Here is a 23425-nt window from a genome sequence, read left to right as displayed (position 1 = left end):
TATATATATATATATATATATATATATATATATGTATGGGCCCACCTGATAAAACCTAATAGCCACAATATGGAATCCCACAAGACAGCTTCAGTATCTTAACCTTTTGTGACCAGAGAGTATTAGGTAATGACTGAGTATATGAACCTAGCTAATACTCCAGGACTGATTCACACCAGAATTCCACCCTCCCCCCAAACACACACACACACACATTTTTTTTCTTCTTCATCTTTTTATCTTGTTGCTGTCACTGATTTCAGGCTTCTGGGCTGATGTCACATGAAAGGGAATCCAATGATGTCACAAAGGAAATGCCCATCCCCTTCTACACAGCAATTCATCTGGCAATGTCTGTCCCTCTATACTGAAGCATCAGGTTACTGGCAAGATAACGGTATCCTCACTGGTGCCCATACCATACCCATGCACTTCCAAACATGTCCAAGCATCTTCTACCCTGGAAAAGGCAAGCAGGCTCCATCTCAACACTCTCTTCGCCCATCACCAGCTCCAACAGTCGTCCAAAACATTAATGAAATGTGGGTATCCTAGCGGTAATCAGGGTTTTATCCCTCCATGCCAGAGCAGCTGTCTAATTTCTTTCTTCACCCTTTTTGGTGCTTTATCAGAACTGCACTTTCAAAGACAGATGTGGCCCTTCCTACTGCATGCCAATCAAGTCTCATTGCAAACAAAAATTTACAAAACAAGAAAACACAACCCATAAAGTCTAAGGATGCTAGATAAAATAACTACAGTGTAGCGGAATATATTCATAGCAGATGACTGACAGCTAATTACTTGATAGTAGTGCATTAATTTTCCATTACTAGCGCTACAACCTAGTCAGGCTCAAGGGCCTGTCCTAGCACTCATTCAGTGCAAGGAAGAGAAACTGTTTTAAAAAAGAGGGCAGTCCCTTGTAGGACATGCAGTCACACTGTAAACAAACCTACTGGCAGTAAGAGGCTTACCAGTTTACCTATATGCATACTTTTGAGAGGAAATGGAAAAAATGGACCTCAGAGATAACTCCTGCAGACATGGGCAGGATATGCTGATACCTGTTCAGGGACTCCAGCAATCAGTAAGACTTAATGAACAGCAGAGTAATTATTAACCCAATCTCTCAAACAAATTCAGCAATGTAACTAAAAAATGCTTGGACTGGAAGGATTAAAAAGCATCTCAGAGACCATTCATTCATACAGGCACAGTAATTTTCTTAATAGCTTTACTAGTAACAAGCTAAATATTTTTTTTCTCATTACAATTTGCAATGCTCAGTTATAACAAGGGCTTCCACATTTACTGCAGCACCTCAATTATGCAGGACATAGTAGACAGTTGTAAAATTGGTACATATTTATTTCTCTCTTTATCTATACATATATAATTATTATTATTATTATTATTACATTATATATATGGGAGCCATGAATTTACTTGAATTGTGCTTTAGTCGACATCTGTTCAGTCAAACAAATTTAGTCTTCTAAGCAGATGGCCTATAGGTGTATAAGAACACACAATTCTCAGAGTTGAAGAATATGCCCTTTCCTCAATATTGTGCAGTCTTCGAGTTAGTATATATAATTATCAGGGTGTATGGGGGACTGCCCACTGCAAAATGATGCTTTTAATGTTATTTTAGTTTTAATTTTGCATGCACTAAGATTACTGCTTGCCACATGTGTAGTAGCATGTCAACATCTGTATTGCCAACTTTTCTGGGTTATTGTTTTAAATATTGACATTTAGGTCTTTCGAGTACATTCAGTTGCTTCCAGTAGATTCATCTGGTGGCATACTACAGTAAGAGATCTGCTGCAAAATATTTGCTGTCTTTGCAGCTCTGGACAACAAGACTATATGGAAACAGCTACAGCAAGAGATTGCCATCGGAGAACCAGACAGACCAGAGTTAGACGCACAGGAGGTGCTGGGTGAGAAACCATTGAAAGAACTGACTGCAGAGGAAGAGCATGCAATGTACAGGCAGGCACAAGACACTGCCCTGGTAAAGAGGTGGCATGTGACCCATAACTATAGGTCAAATTATACACACCAAAAGATAAAACTGATGCATAAAATACTACACCCAGCCACATTCTGCATCAGATATCACTTAGCCATACAACACAGCTGTAAAGGCAGGGTGCATTAGTCATCATATGCACAGGTGAAGAGGGACACAGTATCTGCAATCAACAAGAAGAAAAGTGTTGAGATGGGTTTTACTAATGATGTGGAATAGTGATGTGTGATATGGCCAGGGAAGGCTGGATATATTATGTGGGGGGGGGGGGTATGTTTCTTGAGAGGTGTAGGTTTCCAGCAGTACTAGATATGTTTTCTGAATGGGTGTTGGGAGGCACAGCTTCAACAGATGTGATTGCACTGTGTGTATGCATGTGTGGCAGGTACTCTGGGACCTCAGGTAGAAAGGATGCAGACTGTGGACATACCAGGCTACGAGTGAGGTAATTCTCTCAAGGAACAGCAATGGCACCAACATCTGCTGGCAGGAATAACATAACAGAGAACAGCAACACTGTGACTGCCTGGCTGTGGCATGTGCCTGACTGCCTTGTCCTTTATATCTGAAATAACAGCTACACTGTGATTCACCAAATAGACCATAAGTGGAGGAGGTAGCAGTATGTGAATGTGATCTGCCCACCCTGCTGGGCACAAGCACAAATGGTCGCCATGGGAATGGAGTCAACCCCAGGGGATAGAGGCACTGGAGATACTCAAGTGCCTGTTCAACATACCAATCATTTGGGCCATGTACTGAAAAGCCCTCATTTACCTCGTCACACAGGCCATGCAACACAAAACCTCTACACTGTTACAAACTACTTATTCTAAAATACTTCAGATTCTATTATGTACTCTATTATGTTTGTTTGTATGTTTTGTGTGTGTGTTGGCAAAGTTTAATCTGTATCTATTCAATTTTATGTAATAATTCTGTCCACATTCTCAATGGAACAAAGCTTATATTTTTAATTTTGATTGGAGCTGCCCATTGGCACATAGGTCATGGCTGACAAGGGTCAACAGCTGAGCTCATCCATCTGGTTCACAAATAAGAAGTAAATAAGTAAGTAAATAAATACTTAAATAAATAAATATTTACCATCGCAACAGTGGCATCTGCCTGGGCCAGAATGACTGTCCTGCACATCTGTTTCACTGCAGCACCCATGTTAGCCAATGACCAGGAGACATAGCAGTGACAGCCACCAGCCCACTTCTCTCAAGCCCTGTTCCCATGCTCTTTGAATGTACTGCTGCCCATTGTATCTGCATGGGCAGGAAAGTTTCCTCCAAAGAATGAAACTACCAAGATCCAAAACAAAAGTGTGGCAAAAAGAACTGGAAAGCAACAAGCCAGGAGTACTCTACTAGCCTGGTTAGTGACACCTCAGTGTGGGCCAGAAAGAAAGGTGCAAAACCCTAAATGTTGACGACCAAGAGTGACAGTGTTATCAATGGCACTGCTTCTTCAAGACCACAGCATGGGCATTTGTGCACTTTTTACAAATTCTATAAACAAATTAATTCTAGAATAGAACTGTGGAGGTTTAGTAACTACCTTTTAACATTTTAGTGTTTTCTTCCAGCCACACAAAAACTAGGGAAACAAACATTACAAAGACAAAATGCAAGTAATTTGGAAAAATATTTCAAATAACTCAGAATGACTGCAAGATTCCTAAAGAAGTGAATAAGATGATAGTTTTAGGCAAATCATAGTGTTTCTCAAACTCCGTTTCTACAACGGAGTTCCCAAGCACAAAAACAAGGCACAGTATTGTCCAGTCATTGACATAGCATGTAACATTACTTAAATTGGGGACTAAAAACTGTGTGGTCTACACTGTATATGAACATGCTGAACTTTTTATTCCTTTATTCACACGTTAATGGCTAAACTATTCCAGAACAATATGAAAACTTTCATTATTTTATTTACATTTGCTCCTTACTGAGTACAGTTAGTGCCTAAATGCATACAGTGATCCTCCATATCAAAACAGGAGGTGAGAAGAAGCCTTCAACAAATTAAGCAAACTCATCCTGAAACATTACAAACGGGTCTTAGTTTCCTGAAAAAACTTGTGTTTAAGGATAAGAGAAAAAAATTTTAAGACAGCTGCTTGAGGCTAAAGGGTCACAAGTGAAATTTACAGAGGGGATGTGCAGACACTATCAAGTGTCTCTTTTGTGGAAAAGTTATTGGACCATTCAGAGATGATCACCTGGATTAACAAAGGCAGACAGGACAACCTTTTGTGACAGACAAACTTTTTCCTGTATTTTAGATTACTGAATGCACTGCTGAAGCGATAATGAAACTACTTCAGTTACTAAATAAACACAGCAAATCACCCCAAAATCAAAAAAAAAAAAGAGAGATGCTTGTTTACATTTACAGGTAGCACATTATAGTAGTATAATTTCAGCTTTACATAAAGCACAACACTTTCTTGCTCTACGTACCTGTGGAGAAATAGCAAGACCACCGAGTGGATCACCATCAAGAATATCAGTTCCTGCATTGTAAATAATGATATCTGGTGGCACTTCATTTAGTGAGCATTCCAGGAATTTTTCTACCTTGTTTAGATACTCCCTGTCTTCAGTGCCCCAATCCAGTTCAACCTTCTGCCGTATTGCACCTGAAGGGAACACATTTTTTAGTTTCAAAATGTAAACATAACATTTCATTAAAGTAAAGTTACACTGATGAAGACACTGCAGTTTAAATTATTAAACCACAAATTAGACTCAACTCATCTTATAGCTAACGAACTATGGCTAATAATATCAATTTATAAACAGAGTAACCATAAACAATTAAAGCACAAATGTAACACTGCACCTCTATGGTAAAACTACTAAATGAAATAACTTGTTAATTAAAAACAACTTAATGAAACTTGAGATTTCAGTATACAAGACTATCAGAAGTCTACCACCATCACTCCAAAGCACATATTCCAAGATACTAAGCTCACTGCCAGTAAGGAGGGGCCCTTCCGCTCTCATTTCCACAGACCTACAACATAGTCCTGCAGACAGACATTCTGCAAGGCTAAGAAAAGACAAATGTACCAGCTAATGATGGAAACATTAATGCACTGGAATATTCTAAGTAGTCCAAGTCCAAGGAAAAATCTGCTTAGTGAAGAATAAATTAGAAAACATGCCTGTTGAGATCTTAATAAATCCATTTTTATACAAAATTCTTGCATAACATTTCTGTTTTCAGTGAAGATTCTTCAATCTATGAGTAAAAAACTTTAGAGCAATTCCTACCCGACAGAATCAGACTGGTGGCAAGAGGTACGCAGTTAGCAACCAGGACTTAACTAATGATACTATTTACTTATTTATTTTACACTTGTTAACCGGGATAGTCTGACTGGATACATGTCCATTTTCAGCGGAGGCCCGGAGAGAAAAGCTCCAAATCACAGATACAAGCAATAACAGTAATAAGCATAGCAGATTATAAGAAGAACAGCAATTATAGAGGTGATGCATTATTCAAGAGTCTGTTAACTAAGATAGAGTAGGAATTATATTCACATAGGAGAAAAAACATAAGAATTTAACAGTTTTTCATTAATTATGGCACTAAGGTAAACAGTAGATACTTAAAGCAGCCCTATGGAATATACATTTTGCAAAATAGCATTTTTCTAAATAGTTAAATATTATGTAGTTGTTGTTCGGCTTTTCCCAGTTAGGGGTCGCCACAGTGGAACTCCGGTCTGCTAATGATTGGCAGTAGATTTTTACAGTGATGAGTTGCCAGCTCAACGCTCAATCTCCAACGAAGGCATGCCCATTCACGCATGTCTTTCAGAACGCCACTCGACCGCAGGGAGGACAAGCAGACTCCACACAGAAGGCACTCACTGCACTCCAGCCGAGAATCAAACGGGGGAACCTCTTGCTGTGAGGCAACAATGCTACCGCTGCACCACCAGTTGTAGTATTTTACAGATATTGGCACAAATAGGCATTAGTTAAGAGAGTATAATTGACAGGGTGTCTATGTAGATTAATCTGGGTTAGTGCAGGGGCAGAGCCAGTGGTTTTTAAAATATTGTTTAAGGCCTTTTTTAAAGAGACTGAGTGGGAGGTCAAATGTAAGGTTGGGGGGAGTTTGCCAACCAAGTTGGTAAATATTAAGTCTCCAGCCCAGTTACTAGGTCTTTGAGTTTAGACCATTAGTTTGTTAGCTGAGTGGAGTGGCCTGGGGTGACAGTACAGTTTTATAATGTTTCTAAGAGCAGGTGTTTTTTCTGGGTGTTTGAGAATTTTGTGCGCAACTATGAGCTGGTTGAACCGAAGTAGGTTAGGGAACTCTAACCACCCTACGAGCTCAAGGTTTTGGCAATGATGGGTCCTGTATGTAGAGTTGGTAGCAAATCTAGCTATATGGTTATAACTACCAGCGAGTTTATTCATTTCAGTCTTATTCAAGTTGGAGAGTATAGGGGAAGCATATAGCAGGCTAGAAAGTAGAGAGCGGGCTATAGTAGTACGGACTAGTGGGATTAGAAAATGTTTATTTCTGTATAGTGAGCAGAGCTTTTGGTTAACAGCTTTGATGATTTTATTTACATGCAAGTCAAATTTGAGATTGTTGTCAACCATAACCCCTAACAGCTTAGTGCTGATTTCTGGGAGAATAGAGGTGCCATTGTTGAATGCTATGGAGAAAGAAAGAGAAGTAGATAGACTGGTAGGGGGTGAAAAGTAGTAATTTAGTTTTGTTAGGGTTTAAGAGCAAGCATTTATTAGCTAACTAGGTTTGAATTTTATTAAATGTAGTTTGGGTTAGGCTTTGAAGGTCTGATGGGGAGGAGGCAGAACAGATAAGAGTGGAGTCGTCTGCATACTGGATGCAGGTGGCTTCTGGAATGGCAGCATGAAGGTTATTAATGAAAATGGAAAAAAGCAGGGGACCTAAGATGGAGCCCTGAGGGACTCCAAGGGTGAGAGGTAGGAGTGCGGACAGTTTGTCCTGCCATAGAACTGCTTGTTTTCTTCTACTCAGATAGGATGTAAACCATTGTATAGCATGTTTGTCCAGAGATATGCCTTCTAGAGAGTGGATTAGTAACTGATGGCTGACCATATCAAAAGCCTTTGCTAGGTCAAGAAAGAGGGCTGAGGAGAGCAAATTAGAATTCCAGTTTAGGTTAATAGTGTTGGTAAAGGAAAGGAGGGCAGTTGTGGTACTATGATGTGACCTGAAACCATGCTGAGAATTGGCCAGTAGGTTGTTCATTGTAAGATAGTGAATGAGCTGCTTATGTATGCATTTCTCCATTATTTTGGCTAGGGGTGAGAGAATGGCTATATGTCTACAGTTGGATAGCTCAGTAGAGCAACCCCCTTTGTGGAGAGGAATAACATGGGCTGTTTTCCATACTGAAGGCATAGAACATTCTGACAGGGTCCTATTGATCAGTATTGAGATGGGATAAGCAACAACGTCTGCAGCTATATGAAGATACTCAGCAGGGAGATTGTCGGCAGATGGGGTGGTGGGTTTTAGCTTTTTGAGTAGTGAACAGATAAGAGTGGTAGGGACAGGTTGAAAGTGAGAGAGAGGATATAAGGTGTCAGTGACTGAGGATGAGAGGGGGTTATCAGGAGTGAGTTGGCTAGCTAGGGTCTGGATAGTTTCGGTGAAAAATTTATTAAAGGCATTAGCAATGTCCTCAGGTGGCTTTTGAATGGAGTTAGAGGGAACAGGAGTGGTAGATTATCCAGGGTGGAGTAGTCGATTTATACCAGCCCAGAATTTTTGTGGATTACTTTGGTGTTTATGCTGAAGATTTAGGTAGTAATTTTTTTTATCTATCAGAATGGATTTTTTGGCATCATTTCTGAGCTGGCAAAATTTAAGTTGATCTTGAGGGGATTTAGATGTGTGCCAGTTATCCCATGCTTTATTTCTCAGTTTGATTTTAGACTTGGTTTCTTTAGAAAGCCATGGTGCAGTATTCTTTTTAGTTCGAATAAAATGCTCAGGAGCATGGGAGTTAAGAATACTCAAGAATTCGGTGTTAAAGTATGTTATGACGTCTTCCACTGGTAGTTGTTTAAGGAGTGACCAATTAAGCAACTTGATTTCGTTCTGGAAATAAATGGGCTTGAAATTCTTGTTGTTCATGATAATTTTATGTGTGGTGAGGCGGAGATTATCAACTTTATCCTTGATAATGTATGTTAGACAGTGATCGCTGAGATCATCAGGGAGGGTCCCAAATTTATATATATGGGGGTGATGATTGATAAGTATCTAGTCTAAGATACTGGCTCTATTAGTGGTCTTGCTAGTCCTGGCAGTGGAAGAAATTAATTGCGAGAAACCAAATAGATTAATATGACTAACCAGACTTTCAGATGTACATGTGTACCAGTCAATATTAAAGTCACCTAGAACTATGGTTTCTTGAGGGTAGGTGATGGATAACCAATGGAGAATGCTTTCCAATATGTTTATGGTATTACCTGGGGGAATGTAGACACAGACAATGTAGATGGATTTATTATTATTAATTTGGAGTCTGGTCACAATGATTTTAGCATTATTAAAAAGTGGCAGTTGTGTGGAATCTCTAATTACACTTAGTGTATTTCTATAAAGTATCGCTATTCCACCCCCCTTCTTGGCAATGCGGTCGGCTCAGTGTATATTATACTGAGGGGGTAGAAATTCATTGTCTGTTATAGTAGGTTTCAGCCAGGTTTCTATAAGGCACATAATATCAGGGTAGTGAACAGCTAAGAGGGCATGCAGGTTGTGAAACGTGTTATTTATACTTCTAATGTTTAGGTGAAAGGTTAGGATAGAATTTGTAGACCTTTTAAGAGGCAAGGTATTAGTGGGGCTGCTTATTTGGGTTCTATTTTCGTTGGGTGAGGTAGGTCCATGGTTGCGGTGAATATTCCCATCTATTGTGAGACTGTAGTCATGCTTGATAATGAGTTTTAAGATTTTATGTATGAGTTTTAGAAACTGTTTATTCTTAAAGTTGGACTGTTGGGTTCTAACTGGGTGGAACATTAAAGGGGATGTGTGGTTAAATGAGAAGGGGATGTTAAGTAGTGAAATCTTGGTTGTGGAGTCTTAGGGAATGGTTTGACCTTTTGGAGGGTGGAATCCATAGAGGCAATGGCTTTCATAGCTGGTAAGGAGATAAAGACTAAGCAGCAGTATAAGTAAGGTAAATAATATTGTTTGCTTAGTTGCTGGTATGGGATGAGGTCTAAAGGTTTTTAAGCACATGAGATAGTAGGTTGGAATAGGAAATAGTGGGAGGGTAGTACCTAGTGAGGGGAGTTTCCTTTAGTGATAAGCAGAATACAAATTGGAGGTGAAATAGGAAATAGTGGGAGGGTAGTAACTAGTGAGGGGAGTTTTCTTTAGTGATGAGCAGAATACTGACTTGAGGTGAAATAGAAGGGGAGGAGCTAAAGATAGGTAAATTTGGCAGTAGTGAGGGTGGGTGGGAATAGGGGGCAGGGTGGAGCGTGGAGCAAGCCCGAGCAAAGCGAAGCAAATACGAGCGGGGCTAAAACAAGTTACAGGAATCAGCCTTGCAAATTAAGCTTCTGTAAAAGTCAAGTATAGTTTCCTGAAAATTACCTTAGCTAGGACATTAAAGTTAAGGATAGTAAGAAACTGATAATTTTTTATTGTTAATACTTGTATTTACATCAGGGAGTTATATTTAATGTCACTATTGTTTCCGAGAAGTTGGGGGATTAGACGGAACACCTCACAGTGCTGCAGACCCAGGGCTAAGATGCACAATTAATACACTAAAAATGTAGATATTAACCTTAATGTTTGATATTTGATTAAACAGGTCAGGAGGGTATAGGCAAGTTAACTTTCTGGCTGTAATCTGCGGTCAGTGTCCTTAGAACGTTGCTGGTCTTTCAGTTAGCTTTTAAGCAAGGAGTGGGAATAACACCTGGTAAGGGAAACAGAGATTGGGGTTGTACCTACCATGAGGTTAAAGGCAGCATGTTAAACACAAGTAAATTTAATTAAAACACATTCACTTCTGTCCCTTCAATTCAATTTGTTTCACTTCTCTCAGCACAAACTACACGAGGAACATTATACATTTAAAGAAAGAACTGCTTGATTATCCCACTAGTTACTCTATGCCATACACAATGATAGTTACCTTACACAGTTAGCGCTTTGAGTGCGCAGTTCATACCAATTCTACAGCATGCTATGTGAAACTCACTGAAGCTTGTGGTTAACAACACAATCAGTAGCGTTTAAGAGGTTTTAGCTTTTCATGCACTACTATCCTCTAAGCTCTGTATTACTAGGCTAGCCATGCGTCTGTGTGATGAACACAAAGCTTCTCATATACGGCACAGATGATATTAAAGCAAGTGCGATAGTAAAGTCAATTATAGCATTTGTTACAAGTTAGCATCCTAACTGAAAACTCTCCTTTAGCAAAAACACAGTATAATGCATTGAAATGAACAAATATAACACATACCACATTACACAGCAGCCTGCTGGGTCCAGAAGCACAGGGGTATTTTACAAATGGCGGTTTGGGAGTTAGATATGTAATCTCGCTTGCATAGTGAGAGTGGGAGGGCTAAAACAAGCAACAGGAATCAGCCAACATGTAAGTTAAGCTTCTGTAAAAGTCAAGTATAGTTTCCTGAAAATTACCTTAGATAGGATATTAAAGTTGAGGATAGTAAGAAACTTATGATTTTTATTGTTAATACTTGTATTTACATCACGGAGTTATATTTAATGTCACTTTTGTTTTCAGGAAGTTGGGGGATTAGATGGAACACCTCACAGTGCTGCAGACCCAGGGCTAAGATGCACAATTAATACACTGAAAATGTAGAAATAACACCTTAATGTTTGATATTTGATTAAACAGGTCAGGAGGGTACAGGCAGTTAACTTTCTGGCTGTAATCTGCGGTCAGTGTCCTTAGAACGCTGCTGGTCTTTCAGTTAGCTTTTAAGCCGGAGCGGGAATAACAGCACATTATAGAGCAGCATACCACTGCTGGCCAGAAGGGAGTATAATGAGCTGCTAGAAGCCTAGACTCCATTCTTTCATTTAAAAGCTAAGAACTGTTTTGTACTACCTAGCTACCTGCAAACCATGACTAGGATGCAAAAAAAATGCTCACCACCCACACTAGTTGCCCAGTACAGGTTTATAAACTTGCACAATAGTGAGAAAATGCAATTCCAGGAATAGGTACAGGCATGATGAGAGAAACTTCATTATCAACACAATGTTATGTCTGTGAATTGAATACTACTACTGCCAGACGTGATTACAGTAGTGTTCTCCCTAGCAGCCCATGCCTCATGTTAGAGAAGTTACCTTCCTGCACACACGCAAAGACTCCAAGGCATTTCTACCCACACACACAAACGCATCCAGTCATAAAGAAATAAGCCTCCAGTCATAAAGAAATAAGCCTCCCACAATAAACCGGTCATTGAAACACTCAGCCATACACTTGCACACACAGTCCAAACCACACACACACACACGTGATATAATATAGTGCATCATATAACAGGTTTGCAATGATAATACTATACCAATAACTGTGAATATGGCAATGTCGCAACAATAATATAAGTAAAGGAATCATCTGACAGTTGACTTCGAGGTTTAAGAAGCTGTTAATGAGCTGTTTCCTGTGGTCCAACAGCGCAAGGTTTGATTCCCTCAACTCCCACTACCTAACTGTGTGACCCTGAGCAAGTCACTTAACTCGACATCGCTCCCAAGTTAAGTCTGAAAAAAGTCCTTGGAGATCAATGTTCTACCCTGGAAAACAAATGCAAAAATAAAATAAAATATATAAATACTATAGACTGGAAAAAGAATGCTGAGTAGAAGTTGAAATTGGTATTGATAATTAGGTGGTGGTGTTTAGTACCAAAAAATGTTTGACACTGTTACTACCTAAAAATATGACATATTGTGCACCATTATGCATAGATGACAATGATGTTGGTGTCAAGTGTTAGAAAGCAGCACATGTTTCAGGTAGAAACTTATTTTGTGCAAGATAAGCAACAGCTAGCAGTACTGCACTTTTAATGTACATCTGCAGTGAAGGAATGAAAGTCTTCTTTTATATGTAATAAACTGGATGTAGGATTACGTGGAATTTAAAGCACTGCAGCTAACTTGCCTTTTTTGAGAAGCAGGTTCATTGATCTCACAATACATACTGTTTGATGTATTGCATGTTGCAATGAAATTCACCATTGTACACAACGGACAGGTTTGCATACTCTTATCTGTTGAGTGAGCAATGTAAAAGTAAAACCCACAATGTGAATAAACATTTTTCCTTTATATGCATCTGGTACAACAGCACTGTGTTATCCACTGTTTCAGGTGTCCTAGAAGGATTCAATTTCTCTCTTAAATGTAGTAATGTCTTATAAGTGATTGATAGAACTCTTCCACTGCAGACACTCGTAATCAAGTGTACAGTATGCACAATGTGTTAGGAGAGGGTTCAAACATAAGAGTTGTTCCACTTCTGAATGGTCTTTTAAATTCAAAGCATGAGATGACATATAATGTTTTCTGGGATGCACTTCATGAAATATGTAGCATATTGTTAGCTCTATGGATTGCACTTAATGATTTTGAAAATGGATGTGTTTACAGCACTAAACAAAATTTACCAAGTAGAGTAGGAAAAGGTTGCCGGTTTCACTTCTGCCTAATTATTTGCGGCCAAACAGAGACCACCACTTGCATCCCTTTTTGATAATGACACATTTGCTTTACTTGTGAAACAGCTAACTATACTTGCATTAGTTCCACCGGATGACGTCATGGAAACATTTTTGTTCATTAGGAATGCACTGTATGATTTTTTGATAATTATATTAGTGGTTGTCCCAGAAGATACAGAACGAGAAATGCAATTACTGGCAGACCTGCTCAGTTATATGATGCCACCTTTTGGATTCATTACAATATATGCAATTTGGGCTTTCCATGGAACCAGAATGCTGTTGTAGGGCTGGCACAGATGCCTTAAGGCAGGGGTTCCCAAAGTGTGCACCATGACACCTTATGCGACTTCCTCACAGGAGTGCTGTGAATTCTTCCCTGCTTGAATTTTTAAATTTTGTGGTTTTATGCTGATGTCATCATGTGTGCGATGATGTCAGCAAAGTCAGCTCCATCAGCCTGTCGGAACTGAGCTCGCGTGCGCATTTTCGGCTTGAGCATGAGCGGGAAACGACTACTACTGCTGGGTTAGTCTAAATGGATTTACTGCTGGTGCTTTATGGAATTGCGGGCTGGCCTAGATCTATCTGCATTCCTGACTGCTGTTGGCTGCTTCATGGAGTGAATCCGCTGCCCTTCGGAAAGAAATGACTTTGGAGGTAGGGTGTGTGTGTGTGTGTGTGTGTGTGTGTGTGTGTCTGTATACTGCAATGAGGAAAGTGCTTAAATACCACAATGGCATTTTAGTTTAGGCAATCAGTTAAGAATGGTGCTTACAATCATCTGAGACCCAGTTCAGAAATTTGCTTTGTCATTATACCCTTGTAGCACCTCATGTAACTTGGCAAGTGCACCTTGTAGTGGTTTCCCACAAACAGTAACTCGTGGTTTGTGGTCTGTTTCCACAATGTAAGACTTGCTACATAGTAAGACTGTATTCAATAAATAATTACAGGTATGTCATGTTTAATATTACTATAATATTACTCTGTCAAAGTTTTAGCACCTAAAGTAAATGGCCCGTTATTTTAAATCAAGACTGTACCTTAGCCTTTTAGTGATGTACCTACCTACAAGATTAAGGCTCATTTTGGATCACAGCACTTTAAACAAGCATCTACAGTAATCGGTGACTTCAGTTCTTCAGATAAAGTCTGATGGTCAATTTCCCATTTCTAGGGTATTCCCTTTTTCAGTAGGCCGTACATGGTGTGCTTTGCTTATTAGCTTTAATGTGTAGAAAGACAGATATTACTACTACTACTACTAATACCCATTTGATAACCAGGTAGGCCCACTGGCTGCACAATACCTTTTCCGAGCTGAACCAGGAGCTATGTGTAGATACGTGACATCTTCTGCAGGCAAATGAGGACTGAGGGAATCGAACCATGTACCACAGGAACTACATCTCATATTCTTAACCATTTGCACCAAAGGTCATCCCAAACAGATTACCATTTCCATGAGTCAATGTAAGGCATTTTTATTTAGAGGAACTTTCATTTTCTGTATGTATCTGAATTTATTTGGATCAGGACTAACACCATTGTTTCTGTAAAGATTGCTAAATGGAGTTCATAACATTACTGGAAGATGTGATTCTTCATCAAGAGGTACTAACAAATAATCTGAATTTGTATTAAGTTTGCTGAACACCTTTCCATTGGCAAACTTAGGGTAAGTGTGTGTGTGTGTGTGTGTGTGTGTGTGTGTGTCATGGGGGGAGAGAGTGAAGAGTGAGAGTGATCCATGGCGGCAGCAGCAATGAGGTCTGTTTAAGTCTGGTCCATACCAGTGGACACATACCTCTCACCCTCTTAGATCAAGAAATGTGGACAAAGCCAAAAACAGTGGAGGTACAAAAGCACAAAATAGGGACACTTTTAAGTACTGCTCTCACAAACTTAGAAAGTTGATAGAAATGCAGGTTTTGCATTAGCATGGATTTTCTGAAGGGTATGAAGTATGAAACTCAACTGTCTGTCATTATTTTCTTACTTCAACCTCAATGATCTGCCAGTGATTTGCCAGAAAACAATTTTATGAGAAAAAGACCAAAAATATGAGGCAAAAATCTGGACATTCTGCAAAAATCTATACAGTCGAGAGGTATGCTGGACAGAGCCAAACAATAGGGACAGATTTTAAATATTGCTCTTATAAACTTAAAGTTAATAAGGGTGCCATTAGGATTGCTTAACTCTCAACCATACTAGATCAGTGTTATGCTGTTAAGCAGAATGTACACTTTTTTTGGTAATTGTCTTTTTATTGTACTTTTGAGCTTTTCTCCCCAGGTCTTCTAGTCCAGTCGGGCAGCCTCATTAAACAAATGTCAAATAAATAAATAAATAAAATATGCACTTTATGCGCACCTGGGGGGGCTTGGGAAAACCTGGATTCAGCAAGGGAGCCGAGAATCGAAAAAGTTTGGGAACCACTGCCTTAGGGCACTTTTAGGATGACGCTTCCTCACTATAGTGGATCTACCCAGGACCAGGACCACTTAAAGTGGCCCAAAAAATTGTAGATGACTTAATGAACAGTTTGACAGCCTGTATGCCTTCATCCCTAAGAGAAAACATTTAGCCAAAAAAGGTAGCAACTTTACAAGACTTTTAGAAAGAAGAGCTATATTTACTGCAAGAGGAATTGTTGATGCTGTAGCCCATAAATACTGTTTTTAATATAAAATTCTTAAATAAGAAGAATAACTTGATTAAAATTGTGTGGACCTTAAAGGTGAAAAAATTTCATTGATAAAGTGAGTTACTACTTTTGCTACAAGTGGTATGCATGCAATTAATAGAATGTGATCTCACCTCTCACTTGCAGTACAAAGATGTTATTCCTATTTCTCAAAAGAATTTTGCAAAGCAGTAATTGTAAAATCATTACATCCAACCTATGAAGCTAACAATGTGCCAACAAATAACTCATGATGGGATGTACAGCACGGATACTGCTGCGCAGCATTCATTAAGAAAACTGGTGAAAAATGGCCAGTTTTGAATATGAAAACAAAGTACCACATTAAGGTGAATAATGTGACACTTATCCTGAACATCAATAGTTGACATGCGCATTCAATTTTTGGTAATCAATAACAAAATTGGACATATGCAACATTATCTGCATTTAATGTTATGGTCTTCAGGAAACTGTGCACAACATATTGAATATATGACACACTATCTTATATTCCAATAGTAAACATTCCACAGAATTTTGATAGACGTGCAAGTCAGTCTTATAAAGACAACAATGTTGGGCAGTTTCTTTTGTTCTTTGAGTCATATAGCTCCTTAAAGAAATTGCAAATGTGGCATGCTAAAAAATAGTCAGCTAAAAATGAAGGGTGACACTACACCCATGAGAAAGAGTACACAATTTTCCTTTTGCAGAAGATAGACTGTATTGAAGATAAATAAACAAGCAAACATGACACTTTAGTCTATCAAGAGCCCAAGCAGTCAAACTGGTCTGAAAACTAAGGAAGTTGTGACTACCTACCATCCTCTAAGGGGAAGGCAAAAATACTTTTCAGAAGTCTACTCTTACATTACATATCTCACCCACTACTCTACACTTCTCTTTAGGAAGAGTCATTTTACCAGTAAATCATAACATTAGGATAAATTTAAAAAAATATTACATTATTCAAGGGAGGTGGTCAGTTAGACAACCATGCTACACCCTGTCTTGACATTAGACTATGGATTCAGCTTACAGTATTTCATGAAGGTCTGGCCTGTGGACCAAGTAAAAGCTTGTAAAATGACTTGTACAGAAACACACCTGATATTTAGTATTGATGTTACTGCATTCCTACTAGAATGAGCTCTAATTCTGCCTTGCAAAAGCTGATTATGCTTTATCATAACAGGAGGTAATGCACTGGACCAATCACGTAGATAGTGTTTATTTATTAACTAGCACGCAATTCTACTATCCTACTGACAGCTAGCATACAATTGATAAACGTGAAAATACTGTCAATACATGACCATTGCACTGATTACCAGATTAAATTGAAAATGCATAAAAAGCTTAAATAATGCAGTAATCTTGGGATAGACTAATGGAAGGGATTAGGCCTTGTAACGTTGTTCCTGTAACACATCTCTTTCATTTTTGAATGTTAGATTTTCTTGTACTAGGCTTTATGGTCTCCTTTAAAACGTGCATGACTTAAGATGAAAACAAACTATTCTAACAAATCAAAATTTTGACTTCCATTTCAGTGTATCAACAGTTTTGAGGATGAGATGCAAGACCTTGTCAGCATCCTTTGTGAAACAAGATTTGCATAAAAATTAAGGCCACGATGGGTGATTACACTGGTTAACAGAAAACAGCACGGCTGTCTCGTCTTACAAGGTATTATTAGGATGTTGTAATCTGAGAAGTAGTTTCTTGATTAGAGAAATTGAAGAAAATGCGTAAAGTCTGTGCTCATGTGAAGAGTATGAAAGCATCTATCTTCCATACCGTGCAATGACAAATGAGACAACAAAATCCTTTCACTTAACTGCTGTACTGTTTGACAAACTGATCTGCCACATGCATGGATGCAGATTCCTTTTGTGGACTAATAACTAGTCTGGCAGTTGGCAAAGAGGAATATAGAGCTGTTAATGAGCTGCTTCCTGTGGTTCAGTCATCCACAGTTTGATTCCATTAGCCTCCACTGCCTATATGTGCAACTCTTGAGTCAAAAGAGATCCATGGAGATCAGTGCTCTACTCTGGTTAATAAATGCAAGTAAAATAGAGTAAGTAAATAAACTGACTCTGCAGACCTAGCACCCATACTGCTGAAAGATGCAGGCTGTGCTTTAAAGTTCTCTCTCAGATTTTGACTGCTCCCTTGCCCAGGTGAAAAGATCTGATTCCTACATGTTTGTACAATATCAGTGTAGGAATCAGTGCAGGAATGGCCGTTATCTACAACTGCAATGTAGAACTGTATATCATGATTTGTAACTGTCCTGTTGAAAGCTTTTTTCCAATACATATCTTTATTAAATTATCACATATAGCATAAGCAATCTTGCATTTATACAAATGAAAAACAATGAACATTGACACCATTTTAGTTCCAAACATTATTCATCGCAGATACCATTGAAACAACTGTAGTTGCAAACATTATACATCACTTATAATTTATCCAGTCATTGTCAGTTAAGCATTATACAGCTCATTCCCCTGACTTGTTTTGTCATTTTATTGTGTTTCTAATGCTTAGTCAAACACTCCGCTTGTGCTGTGCTGATGAGGTCATAACAAGGCAGAAATATGCATATCCACAGCTAGTGGGGTTTGGCTTTACTGGCCTGAAATTGTCCATTAAAATGACAAAACAAGTCATGGGAATTCAGAATCACCAATTACCTGAAACACCTGATGTTCATAAGGATCATTTGCTTATATCCCATGTGCCTCTGTTACAAGAGGTTTGGGAGGTCACTCAGTGGAAGTTCTAGCTTTGCTGGAGTTTTCATTTTGTTTTTACTTTTCTAAAGATCCCAATTCCAGTTGTTTTATTTCTGTTACTATATTCACTACTTCTAGTAAAGTTGATCTAGACATTGATTTCCATTTTCTAGTAATTGTTTTATTGGCAGCCACCACAATTAGACTCAGCAAGGTTTTACTATGTTTAGGCAATTCCAATTCTGTATCATAGCTCAAAAAATCATCTCTCCAGTCAATGCAATCTGTTCACCCAGCATCTCTGACAGACCAGTCTGCAGGGAATCCCTAAAGTCTGCTAGCTCATTACACTCCTAAAAAATATGTTTCCAGCCACCTCTTTCTTGCCCGTCACACCTCCAACATTTCCATCCACCTGAGGAAAAATTGTTTGGTGTCTACTTGGGGTATAAAAATACCTATTTAAACACTTGCAGGCAAAGATCCTAAATCTTCTAGACTTTGTTGCATATTTGGGAATCATACAAATATCCTCCCATTGTCGCTGTCGTCATTTGTGAATGTCTTACTCAATCTCTCTTTCCCTTTCTAAGCTCCTCTCATTGACTGTTATAATTATCATGCAGTATTTTATATGCTCTACTAATTATTCCTTTTAAATGGCAGCTTTTTTTCTAGATTCTATTAAGAACTCTACAAATGCTGGTCTTTCATTTGGGACCCCCTATTTCTTTCTCTTTGCCTATGCTCTGATATCAACATCCTGTTGAAAGTTTTCCTGAGCTCTGCACACTGCTTTTGCTGAGACCAGACTGCCTTGCAGAGGAAAAAAATGCTAAAATCATCTTCCAAAGCATAACACAAAGACTCGGTTGTCAAACACTGGATCGCAGATGGAGGAAGACACATCATTCCATCTGATACAACAATTATGAGACTGCTCACAACTGGAATTAATTTATATGTACTGAGGAAATGGAATCAATATGCCAAGTCAATCCTTGGCTTGATCCTGTACATTTCTGAGAAGTTGTTGTGTTCTCTTGTTATTTTGTGAGGTAAAAGAAAGATATAAAAAGACATATCCCAAAGCACTGAAGAATTTTAATATCAAGAAGAGTTTTAAGTAAGAGCTGTAAGGGTTGTCTGAATTTCCATTTTCTTTTCACCTGTAAGAAATACTTCAATTTAGAGACAGGGTGTTATTCCCTTAGAAAAGTAATTCATGTTGAGGGGATAAGTGTTTTGATGTTTTGCAGTGTGCTGTCACTCCCTGGAAATGAAACAGCAAAACTGTTTAAAGCATGTGATGAAGTAACTGTTCTTCTGCTTTTGCTACTATCAAACAGTCATCCAGATAAGGGAAGATGATAAAGTTTTACTATCTCAGATGTAACAACACGGGAGCTAAAGATCTGGCAAATACTGTAAGGGTTGAGAAGAGCCCAAATGTCAGGGCTGAACAATGAAAATAGTGCTACACTATTTGAAACCTGAGATATTTCTTGTAAGACAGCCTTACTGAGATATGAAAATAAACATCTTCATGTTCAAAGCTGCCACAGAAGGCTTATACTCCATAAAAGGAAGGGCAATTTTCACAGTTCGATTCCAGAAAGTTTGTGTAGTCCCAAAAGTGTTAAGGTTTAACATATCTAACATTGGGCTTGAAGTGATAACAAAGATACAGTATCAATAGAAAAACTTCAACAAACAGATGTACTAAGGGACTCAAATTCCATGACAACACACACCTTCCAACATAAATAATGGGAGTGACACAGCAATGGCAAGCACTAAACGTATACCTAATTTAGGAACGAGACCTAAAACTAATACATCGCCCATTACAATGTTTCCAGAGCTGCCCATTTTAATCAGGTCACATTGGCCATGTCCACAGAGATCATTGAGCAGAGAGAGAAAGAAACGGAAACTGAATTAACTTTTAATAGTATGAATTGCTCTCTTGTGGTCAACATTTCTAGTTGTGAACTGAGTGAAGTGCAGATTAGTGTATTAAATAAAAGGCTTTCTTTTATACCAACCTCTCATTCGAAATTAAGTGAATTTGTCATTGATATAAAATGCTTTGCAAGAAATGTAACGCTAAAGAACATCTTTGGCAATAACAATTAACAGGCATCGAACATTTTTAAGAGACCCAGTACTTTTATTCCACTACCACATCAGATAGTGGAAACCATTACAAAATTGTGTGAAATGAATGTTGCTATGTTAAGAAATTATAGTAACAGCAAAGGCTTTCACAACGTAACGGTTGTTAAGAAAAGTAGGTTACAAGAACTTATCCATGATGATACCATAATAGAGAAGTCAGCAGACAAATGAGGGGCCATCGTTGTATTATGACTTCTATGTTAAGTGACCCCAGATCTTATCTTCGAGTAACCAAATGGAAGGTTAATGAACTAATAAAAGTGTACAGAAAAAAGTATATGAACTATTTATGACCAGGATTATTACACAGGAATTGTTTGATTACTTTACAGTACAAAAGTCCAAGGATACCTGTAATTAATGGCCTACCCAAATTACATAAGAGCATGACTGACCCACCCCTCCATCCTACAGCATCAGGTGAAGGATGGGTCATGAAATCTTTGTCTATTTTTGCTGAACCCAAATAGAAGATGTTACTTCATAATGCAGTTCCAGTATTAGAGGATACTTCCATTTTCTGGAATCAGTCTTTGAAAAGATACATCCACTTAATGACACTGTGAATTTGATAATGGCCACAATGGATGTTAAGAATGTGTTCACTGTTATTTCCAATGAACATGGCATCAGAGCGGTCAAACAGTTCACAGAATCTAGTGGAACAGTTGATTCTAATGCAAGAATAATGTTATGTACATTACTGGAACTTATACTGAAAAACAATATTTTCCTACATGCAGGAGAATACCACTGGCAGAAATGGGAGTAGCTATGGGCACCTCATGTGCCAATAGCTACTCCAATAGAGTGATGGCCAAATGGGAGCATGAATTTATACTTAATGAGACTAACCCATGGAAGAATAACATCATATACTACAGCCGGTTTGTGGATGATATTTTTCTTATGTGGATATGTAATGAACAAGCCTTGTCTGACTTTGTGAGATATTTAAAATCCATGACATCTTTTTTTTATTTTAAAGTACACACATCCACAACAATAGATTTTTTGGATGTTAATTTGACCATCAATGACAAGGGATAAACTCATACCAGGGTACATAGAAAAAACTGCTGGAGGGATCATTTTCTCGACAGATCCAGTATGCACTCACAACATATCTACTCACATGTTGTGAAGGGACAACTTTTACGTACATCTAGATTATGTACAGAAGAAGAAGAGACTTTTGAGTATGAATCTCAACAGCTCCTGGAATGTTTTAAAGTAAAAGTCTATAAGGACAGGGACATGAGCCATACTGTCACAGAGAGACAAGAACTGAGAAGAACTAAGGGATGACCCTACTTCTCTAAGAGGAGGAGATTGGATGATGAGACTTCAACAGACATGGATTGTTTAGAAGAAACTAGTTATCTCAAGATGTTTACTGACATATAGTAGTGATACTCTTGAGATATGTGATATTGTAAGAAAGATTTGGCATATTCTGAACATGGACAAAGATTTGAAGAGAGCAGAAGGTGAGACTCCACATTTCTGCTTTAAAAATAAGATTAATTTGAAGAGGTTACTTTGCTATAAAAATGGGAATGCTCAAAACCATATGAGTGTCAGGAAGGGCACTATCCCATGCAGAAAATGCAAAGCTTATACTTTTATTAATATCAATAATTCATTTATACATCCCATCACAAATAGGACCTATAGGTTGAATAACTATACGGACTGCAACAGGAAGAATTTGATATACCTAGCTAGCTGTACTTGCTGTCAGGGTTTTTATGTTGGCAAGGCAAACAGATGCTTCAAGGAACTGATTCTCCTTCATTTAAGTGACATAAGAAATAAGAATAAAAATAATGCAGTCTCACAACACATAATATTAAATCCAGGGCACAAATTTTATTTTATGGCATTGGAACTAATACTGGATGACTTGAGAGGCGGAGATATTGTAAATAAAAGAGAAATAATAGAGACAAGGTGGATAGCTGACTCGCAAGCCAACCAACTCTCGGTATTGACTGATATAATGCCATTGAAGCCTATACTGTGGGAGCGGTGACTGCAAAGATGACATTTCACTGGTTGGTCACATTTTGATTACCTGCTACTTAGGATCTGAAGAAGGCCTTAAGAGGCTGAAAGCGCTCATCCAGGATTTTAATTTTTATTTTTTTGTAGGTGTTTTAACAATAAACCTGCTCTGTGGTGCCATCTCGTCTTTTTGATTTTGATTTACTCTGTTGTGGAATGAGCTGCCTCTGGCGACCCTATGGAATTTGTTTTATTATTAAACGTGAGATATTAGGCACTTTGCATCAGGAAGCCTCATCATTTTCTGTATGCTAGTTAAAAAAATCCCATCTATCTTTTAAGTATCCAGAAAAAAATGTCTTCTGGTGAAATAGATAGAAAGAAATCTCCCCTTCTGATTTATGGCAGAAAGAAGAATGCACCTGGCTCATATAAAAATCTTCCTCCTCACCATCACCAGACAAAACAAAGCTAAGTGTTATCTTCCTTTTCTTTTTCATTCACCTTTTGAACTTTTGCAAGTACTTATTATTATTTATTTATTATTTATTTTACATTTGTTTACTGGGCAAGCCCGACTGAACACGTCCTTTTTCAGCGGAGGCCCACAGAGAAAAGCTTCACATTGAACATATAGTAACAACAAATTCAGTAGTATACATCATACAAGAAGAAAAAATGCTAGTTTAGACTAAATTAGATAATACACAATAAGTTTTAGACTTTTGCTGGATAGTCACCGAATTAAACAGTTAAGTATAACAAGTCATAAAACATTTTTGTTCTTGTGTAAATAGAGAAACCAAATGACATTCCAGTTTCAAGTTTTTTTTACAAAGTACAGTTGTGTACACTTACCATAAATGTAGATGTTTTTTGTGCATTCACTGTTGCAGTCCTAACCATTGGGTTATCCATGCTGTGGTAGCCCTCAGTCGGTCCGAATACCAGAGTCAAGGTTTTGTGCTTCAGC

General features: G+C 38.3%; 1 protein-coding gene across 5 annotated transcripts in view; it reads right to left on the bottom strand.

Annotated features, from left to right (window-relative positions):
* The window catches only part of HDAC11 (histone deacetylase 11), a 770405-nt gene that overhangs the window by 63253 nt on the left and 683727 nt on the right, over positions 1–23425 (bottom strand). For all 5 annotated transcript variants that reach the window (XM_044078103.1, XM_044078104.1, XM_044078105.1 and 2 more), the window contains one exon: positions 4516–4694. In XM_044078103.1, the coding sequence (XP_043934038.1) occupies positions 4516–4694 (179 nt within the window). The remainder of the gene's footprint in view (positions 1–4515; positions 4695–23425) is intronic.

Source organism: Protopterus annectens, chromosome 7.part0, assembly GCF_019279795.1.
Source record: "Protopterus annectens isolate FY-2018-M chromosome 7.part0, PAN1.0, whole genome shotgun sequence".
Lineage (NCBI taxonomy): Eukaryota > Metazoa > Chordata > Ceratodontiformes > Protopteridae > Protopterus > Protopterus annectens.
The sequence above is the reverse complement of the archived record's forward strand: the minus strand, read 5'-3'. Positions and strand labels throughout refer to the sequence as shown.